At 39.3% G+C, this 8,643-nt stretch overlaps 1 protein-coding gene across 1 annotated transcript in view; it reads left to right on the top strand.

The window, feature by feature from the left end:
• PYROXD1 (pyridine nucleotide-disulphide oxidoreductase domain 1) overlaps positions 1-8,453 on the top strand; it is a 47,479-nt gene extending 39,026 nt beyond the window's left edge. Inside the window, exons 9-12 of the mRNA XM_006889061.1 lie at positions 2,349-2,461; positions 3,061-3,183; positions 3,393-3,530; positions 8,137-8,453. Of these exons, the coding sequence (XP_006889123.1) occupies positions 2,349-2,461; positions 3,061-3,183; positions 3,393-3,530; positions 8,137-8,385 (623 nt within the window). The 3' untranslated portion in view covers positions 8,386-8,453. The remainder of the gene's footprint in view (positions 1-2,348; positions 2,462-3,060; positions 3,184-3,392; positions 3,531-8,136) is intronic.
• Positions 8,454-8,643: the final 190 nt, after the last annotated feature.

Below are 8,643 nucleotides of genomic sequence, written 5' to 3'. Positions count from 1 at the left end.
CTATCAACAGTCTGCATTATGCAGATGACACAACCCTGCTTGCTGAAACTGAGGAGGACCTGAAATGCTTGCTGCAGAGCGTCAAGGACTGCAGCCTTCAATATGGATTGAGGCTCAATATCAAGAAGACAAAGATTCTCACCACTGGACCAATTGGCAGCATCAGGGTGGATGATGAAGAGATTGAGATTGTTCACAGCTTTAGTTTGCTTGTCTCCACATTCAACACTCTTAGCACCAATAGCCAGGAAATTAAAAGATGTATTTCAATGGGAAAGTCTGCTGTTAAGGACCTCTCCAAAGTACTGAAGAGCAGTGGTGTCTCTTTGGAGACTAAGGTGCATCTGATACAGGCCATGGTCTTTGCTATCACTTGTTAAACATCAGAGAGTTGGACAATGACTAGGGAGTATAGAAGGGGAATTGATGCCTTTGAGCTGTGGTGCTGGAGAAGAGTATTGAGGATATCATGGACCGCTAGGAAAACAAACAGATTCATCCTGGAGAGGATTAAACCAGGTGGCTCCTTGGAGGCAAGGATTCTGAGGCTTTGTCTAACATACTTTGGACATGTTTTAAGGAGGGACCGGTCCTTGTAGAGGGACATCATGCTTGGTAGATTGGATGGACAGCGCAGGAGGGGAAGGCCCTCTATGAGGTGGATTGATTCAGTGACTGGGGTAATTGAAATGGGTGCATCAGAGACAGTGTGATTGGTAAAGGACAGACTAGAGTTTAGGGCTGTTGTACATAGGGTCGCTATGAGTCGCAAGTGACTCGACGACACATAACAACAACAAACTCAATAACAAGTAATTTGCTTTTTACTGCTTCTCTTACATTTTTCCAATAAACTAATTTGCATAGGGAATTTTGACCATCAGAACTGAGTTAATTACAGTATCTTAAAGACTAAAACAAATTTTAAAAATGTTTAAAACATGCAGCTTACAGAGATGAAATAACTTCCAAGTCAAGCAGATTAAAAATCTATACATGTAGAGTTAAGACACATATCTCTTCACTCCTGTTAATATTGTTAGAATAATTTCTTGAGTGGCATCAGGATTTATCAACAACCTGCATTATGCAGATGACACAGTCCTGCTTGCTGACACTGAGGGGGATCTGAAGCACTTGCTGCAGAGGGTCAATGACTGCAACCTTCAATATGGATTGAAGCTCAACATCAAGAAAACAAAGGTTCTCACCACTGGGCCAATTGGCAGCATCATTATGGATAGTGAAGAGATTGAGATTGTTAACAGTTTTAGTTTGCTTGGTTCCACAATCAGCACTCTTGGTACCAGCAGCCAGGCAATCAAGAGATGAATTGCATTGGGAAATCAGCTGTCAAGGACTTCTCCAGAGTACGGAATAGCAACAACATCAGGCTGGAGACTAACTTGTGCCTGATCCAGGCCATAGTCTTCACAAGTGTGTGCTATATGTCAGAGAGTTAGACAGTGAATAGGGATGATAGAAAGAGAATTGATGCCTTTGAGCTGTCGTGCTGGAGAAGAGTATTTAATATACCATAGACTGCTCGGAGAACTAACAAGTTTGACCTGGGGAGGATGAAATGTAGTTGCTCCTTGGAGTCAAGGATTCTGGAGCTTTGTCTGACATACTTTAGGCATGTTACAAGGAGGGACCAGTCCTTGGAGAGGGACATCATGTTTGGGAGGGTGGAGGGACAGCGCAAGAGAGGAATACCCTCAGTGAGATGGACGGATTCAGAGATTGTGGTAATGGGAGTAGGCGTGTCAGAGACAGAGAGGTTGGCACAAGATAGAGCAGGGTTGAGGGCTCTTGTACATAGGGTCACTATGAGTTGCAAGTGACTTGAGAGCACTGACAACTCCCTTTGCGTACAAGTATTTTGAAATCTGAATTTTTCCATACCGAAGAGAGTGATAGAATTTGATTATGATGAATTAATAAGGGAAAAATCTCACTGAAAATGAATCTTCCAGTAGTTTAACTAATTTATCAGTAAAATATTAACAAGTAGAAATTTTTAAAGAAAAAAATTAGGAAGCGATTAATGATTTAAATTTACTTTCTTAGCAATATGTCTAAATTTGAAGAAATAGCATTTACAATACAGTGGTTTTATAACTATAAAAACATTTTCTGCATTAAAAATTGTATATTTTTAAAAGTTTCCAAAATCCAATAAGTAAGATGTGTGAGTAGGAAATGTTTTTGCAAATATACTTTAGAAAAAAATTAAGAATTGTTTTCAAGTTATCGCATGTTTATTTCTAGTAGGTAGGAGTCCTAGTACACAGATGGTGATCACTGTTTTTTAAAATAAGGTCTTCTTTTTATTTAATTTTTTTAAGAGTTGTGGCCAGTTTATGTGGAATTGACTAATGAAAAGATCTATGGCTGTGATTTCATTATCAGTGCTACAGGAGTCACTCCAAACATAGAACCTTTTGTCCATGGCAACAATGTAAGGAAATTTTTTCAGCTATAGATATTTTATAAAGTTTTAATTCTTTCTGAAGATTGCTAATTCTCTGAGTTAATTTTTAATTGCATTAATACATAACTTCAACTGTCTAAAAACAATATGGTTATACATTTATGGATTTGTGGTATCATTTGCTATTTAATATTTTTTAAGCAGTTAGTATTCCATCATGAATTCCATCATTAATGGAAATGATACATAATTCTTTTATCTAAGGGTTGATAAGAGACTGGCACCACATACAAATTCTGAAAAAGTTCCTCTTTTCATCTTGTATTTGCTTTCTAGCATTTGAATTTTTTCTTTCCAAAAAAGAATATCTTAAAGCTGTCACTGACATAATCAAATTATTGGGTACATTTTATGCTAAAATTTGAAGACTTGGGGGTCTGTCTTTCTAGAAATTTAATTTGATGGAAATTCAGTATACATGTCTAAGCTTTCCAGCTCTTTTTCATATTCTTGTTAAACATCATGAGGACATCACAGTGTAAACATTTGACTTGTACTGCTGTTGTACAATGACAAAGTCCTATTTAGTTTTACTAGCACTTGTGTTTATGAAGAACATTGTTTAGTTTGATTTAGGACAAGACGGTGGCCTTCAAGTAGATGATCATATGCACACATCACTTCCTGATGTCTATGCTGCTGGCGATATCTGCACTGCATCGTGGCAGCCAAGCCCTGTATGGCAGCAGGTAAGCAACTGCTACCAGCAAGTCTAATTTTCTGACTATCAGATTGGATTGGTGAGTACAAATGTAAAGGCTCCATCCAAGTGGTGTGAAGTATTGTCAGATATTGAATTTCTTTAAAACAATTTCTTTATAAGCTAAGATGGTAACATTTTTCAAATAATGGTAATGAAAAATGATACTGCATAATGTTTTTTTTTCACTTATTTCAGATGAGGTTGTGGACCCAGGCAAGACAGATGGGATGGTATGCAGCAAAATGTATGGCTGCAGATACTTTGGGAGAGACTATTGACATAGATTTCAGCTTTGAACTTTTTGCTCATGTAACAAAATTTTTTAACTATAAGGTAAGATAAGCAAATTGCTGCTTTTTTCTGTTTGTTGAGATCTCATATTCTTAGTAAAAATTCATTAAATTAATAGTAAAAAATTATGTTGTTGTTGTTGTTATGTGCCATCGAGTCGCTTGCGACTCATAGCGACCCTGTGTACAAGAGCTCTATACACTCTTCTATCCTGTGCCAACCTAGCCATCTCAAACGCACTTATTCCCACTGCTCCAGTCACAGAATCGATCCATCTCACCAAAGGTCTTCCTCTCCTTCGCCTCCCCTCCACTCTGCCAAACATGATGCCCCTCTCCAAGGACCAGTCCCTCCTTGCAACATGCCCAAAATATGTCAGACAAAGCTTCAGAATCCTTGACTCCAGGGAACACTCTGGCTTCACCCTCTCCAGGACAAACCTGTTTGTTCTAGCAGTCCATGGTATATTCAACACTCTTCTCCAGCACCACAGCTCAAAGGCATCAATCCTCTTTCTATCAACCCTATTCACTGTCCAACTCTCTGATGCATAGCACATAATTGCGAAGACTATAACCTGGATCAGGTGCACCTTAGTCTCCAGCCTGACATCGTTGCTCTTAAGTACTCTTGAGAGGTCCCTCACAGCCGACTTTCCCAATGCAAATTCGTCTCCTGATTTCCTGGCTGCTGTTACCAAGAGTGTTGACTGTGGAGCCAAGTAAATTAAAACTGTTAACTATCTCAATCTCTTCACCATCCATACTGATGCTGCCAATTGGCCCAGTGGTTAGAATCTTTGATTTCTTGACATTTAGCTTCAGTCCATATAGGAGGCTGTAGTCCTTGATCTTCTGCAGCAAGTGCCTCAGGTCCTCCTCGGTTTAAGCAAGCAGGGTTGTGTCATCTGTATAATGCAGGTTGTTGATGATTCTTCCACCAATCCTGATGCCACATTGCTCTTCGTACAGCCCAGCGTCTCAGATGATCTGTTTCACATACAGATTGAAAAGGTATGGAGACAGAGTACATCCCTGATGAACCCCCTTCTTGATTTTTGAACCATGTAGTGTCTTCTTGCTCTGTTCTGACAACTGCCTTTTGGTCCAAGTGTAAGTTTCTCATTAGCACATGTTTTATTATTTAAGTCAGTAATTGTTGTTATGTGCCATCGAGTTGCTTGCAACTTATTGCAACCCTATGTATAATAGCTCTGAACTGTGTCCTATCCGGAGCCAATCTCACTGCTTCTGACACACCTAACCCTATTACTCCCATTGCTATATCAATCCATCGCCTCCTTGGTCTTCCTCTCTTGAGCTGTCCCCTCAATCCTTCCAAGCATGATGTCCTTCTCCAAGGACTGGTCCCTCCTGGCAACATGCCCAAAGAATGTGAGACAGATCTTCAAAATCCTGCATCTAAGGAACAATTGGTTCATTTTCTCCAGGACAAACCTGGAAGAGTCTCCAGCACAACTCAAAGGCATCGATTCTTCATCTTTCATCCTTATTCATTGTCCAGCTCTCTGATGCAAAGAAAATAATTGCAAAGACCTTGGTTTTGATCAGGCGTACCTTAGTCTCTAGCTGACATCGTTGCTCTTTAGTACTCTGGAGAAGTCTCTGGCAGCAAATTTTTCTAAATACAATTCATCTTCTGATTTCCTGACTGCTGGTGCCAAGGGTGTTGTTGATTGTGGATCTGAGCAAGCTGAAATTGTTAACAATCTCAGTCTCATTCTCAATCTATCATGGTGCTGCCAGTTGGACCAGTGGTGAGAATCTTCGTTTTCTTGATGTTGAATTTCAATCCATATTGAAGACTGCAGTCCTTGACCTTTTTCAGCAAATGTTTCAAGTCCTCTTCAGTTTCGTCAAGCAAGGTTGTGTCATCTGCAGATGACATAATGCAAATTGTTAATGACTCTTCTTCAATCTTAGTGTCCCATTTCTCCTCAGAAAGTCCAGTCTCCCAAATGATCTGCTCAGCATATAGGTTAAAAAGGTATGGAGACAGGATGCATCCCAGATGCACTGCTTTCCTGATTTTGAACAATGAAGTATTCCGTTGCTACTTTAACAACTGCTTCTTGGTCCAGGGATAGGCTATGCTTGAGGACAGTCAGGTGTTCTGGGATTTCCATTCTTCTCAATGTTAGTCAAAATTTATTGTAATCCACACAGTCAAATGTTTTTGCATAGTCAATTAAACACAGATAGATATTCCTCTCATACTTTCTGCTCTCATTGAAGAGCCATCCATCATTGGCTCTGATATCCCTAGTGCCACGACCTCTTTTAAACCCAGCTTGTTTTTCTTGGAGTTCTGCTCTAGGGTTTTTCTTATAATCCTCAGCAGGATTTTGTTTGCATGTGATATTAGTGATGTTGTTGTTGTTGTTACGTGCTGTCAAGTTGCCTGTAAGTCGTAGCAACCCTATATACAACAGCTCTGAAGTCTTCCCTGTCCTGAGCCAGTCTCCTTGACTCTGACACACCTAGACCCAATGGCCCAGTTACTGTATCAGTCTCTCTCATCTGGAGCCATCCTCTCCTGTGTCATCCCTCTACCCTTTCAAGCATGATGTCCTTCTCCAGGGACCATTCCTTCCTGGCCACGTGCCCAAAGTATGTGAGATGGCACTTCAAAATCCTAGCCTCCAAGATAAAATTGGTTTCACCTTCTCCAAGACAGACTTGTTTGTTTTCTTGGCACTCCATGGTGTGTTTAAGACTCTTCTCCAGCACTGCAACTCAAAGGCATCAATTCTTTAGTCATTGTCTAGCTCTCTGGTGCATAACACATAATTGATAAGATCATGGCCTGAATCAGGCACACCTTAGTCTGATATCATTGTTTCTCAGTACTTTAGAGAGGTCTCCAACAGCAGATTTTCCTAGTGTATTTCATCTTTTGATTTCCTGACTGCTGGTGCCAAGAGTGTTGATTGTGGAACAGAGCAAGCTTAAATTGTTAAAAACCTCAATCTCTTCTCCATCATCATGGTGCTACAAATTATACCAGTGGTGAGAATCTTTGTTTTCTTGATGTTGAGCTTCAATCTATAGTGAAGACTACAGTTTTTGACCTTCTGCAGCAAGCATTTCAGATCCTTCTCACTTTCAGCAAGCAAGGTTGTATCATCTACATAACATAGGTTGTTGATGAGTCATCCTCCACTCCTGATACCACATTCCTCATCAGAAAGCCCAGACTCCCCAGTGATCTGTTCTGCATATGGATTGAAAAGGTCTAGAGACTGGATGTGTCCCTGACTCACTTCTTTCCTCCTTGCTCTGTTCTGAGGACTGCTTTCTGGTTTGAGTATAGGTTTCACATGAGTACAATATTCTATAATTTTCACATTCTGTTGGATCACCATTTTTTGGAATGGGAATACAGCTAGTCAATTGTCCAGGTAGTTGTCCTCCAGATTTCTTGGCATGGTAAGCCTGATAATAGGTTCAGGGCTAAAATATTTGTTGAATTATGTATCATTTGGCATTTCTTCAGTTTCTGGGGCCTGTTTTTTTGCTAGTTCCTTCAGAGCTGGTTGAACTTCCATCATCATCACCATTACCTCTTGGTCATATGTTGTTTCATGAAAATCCTCTGTGTCATTCAATTCTTTTTGGTACAGTGAATCTGTGTATTCTTTCCATCTTCTTTTGATGCTTCCTGGGTCATTCAATATTCTGCCCATAGCATCCTTAAGTATTCCAACTCAAAGCATGAGTTTGTTCTTCAGTTCCTTTAGCTTAAGAAATGCTGAGTGAGTTCTGTCCCTTTTGATTTTCTGACTCCAGCTCTCTGCACATTTCATTATAATACTTACCTTAATCCTTTCGAGCTCCCTTTGGAAATTTCTGTTTAGTTCCTTAATTTCCTGATCCTCCCCCCCATTCACTTTGGCATCTCAGCATCCTAGTGCAATATTCAGAGTCTCCTCTGACATCCATCTCAGTGTTTTCTTCCTCCTTTGTCTTTGTAATGATCTATTGCATTCTTTGTGGATAGGGGCAGGGCTAGGAAGTCAGTACCTGGTTATAATTCTTAAGCTATCTAATAACACTACTCATCTTCACATTACACTATTTTCAGTTAAGGGAGGAAATCTCAAGATTTGTCCCCTTTTGACACATTTCTGTGTTTTGAACGTTATCCTTTCTTTCTGAAGAGAACTAACAGCTAGCTGTTGCACACAGGAAGAGACCAGTGCCTTTCATATACTTATACTGTTAAGTTATATTTTTATATGGTAAGCAGGCTTTTTCTTTCTATTACAGAGATAAGGAAAATATAAACTCAAAGATACACACAGAAAACAGAGGGAGATCAAGTAATTTTCCCAGGGAAGAGCTCTCTTCCTTTTGAAAAAAAATATTTTTAAACCATACCTCCAATTTATTTCCTTTATATCTATTTATTTAGACACTCGATTTTTAGCATTCATATGGATTGTGTGGTAGTATTATCTGTGGAATACATCCACTAGAGATTTTTTCTGTTTCTATAGATCATGTCCATAATGACGTATACTTATAAAATTTTTAAATGGATTTTTCTCAAATAACGCAAAATAGCTACATACTGTGTCTCCTTTTTAGTACTTATTTCTTTTTCTTTTTTAAATCTTTACACATAGGTTGTGTTACTGGGAAAATACAATGCACAAGGCTTGGGTTCAGATCATGAATTAATGCTGAGATGTACCAAAGGACAAGAATACGTCAAAGTTGTCATGCAGAATGGCCGAATGATGGGAGCAATCTTAATTGGTGAAACAGATTTGGAAGAAACATTTGAAAATCTTATTCTAAATCAGATGAATCTTTCTTCATATGGAGAAGACCTGCTAGATCCAAACATTGATATAGAAGATTATTTTGACTGAAACAGACATTTCAGGAAACACATAAAATTCTAAATAAGACAAATCACAAGCCAATAAATTGAGTGACTACAGTGGTTTGGCAGATGTGAAGGGTTATCGTGGTGGAGGGTGGAGCTGGGAAGTAAGTGGGTCAAGGCACTGGGCTAAGGGTGGGGTCAACACTGTAACTAATGCTTAACTCCACAATAAGGGATTTATCTTTAACTGCTCCACAAATTGCTTGTCTGACAGATACTCCTCTCAATCTGAACATTCAGA

The sequence above is a fragment of the Elephantulus edwardii genome, unplaced genomic scaffold, assembly GCF_000299155.1.
Source record: "Elephantulus edwardii isolate Elephantulus edwardi_28Jun2011 unplaced genomic scaffold, EleEdw1.0 scaffold00075, whole genome shotgun sequence".
Lineage (NCBI taxonomy): Eukaryota > Metazoa > Chordata > Mammalia > Macroscelidea > Macroscelididae > Elephantulus > Elephantulus edwardii.
Note: the sequence above shows the minus strand (reverse complement) of the source record. Positions and strands in the feature narration are given on the sequence as shown.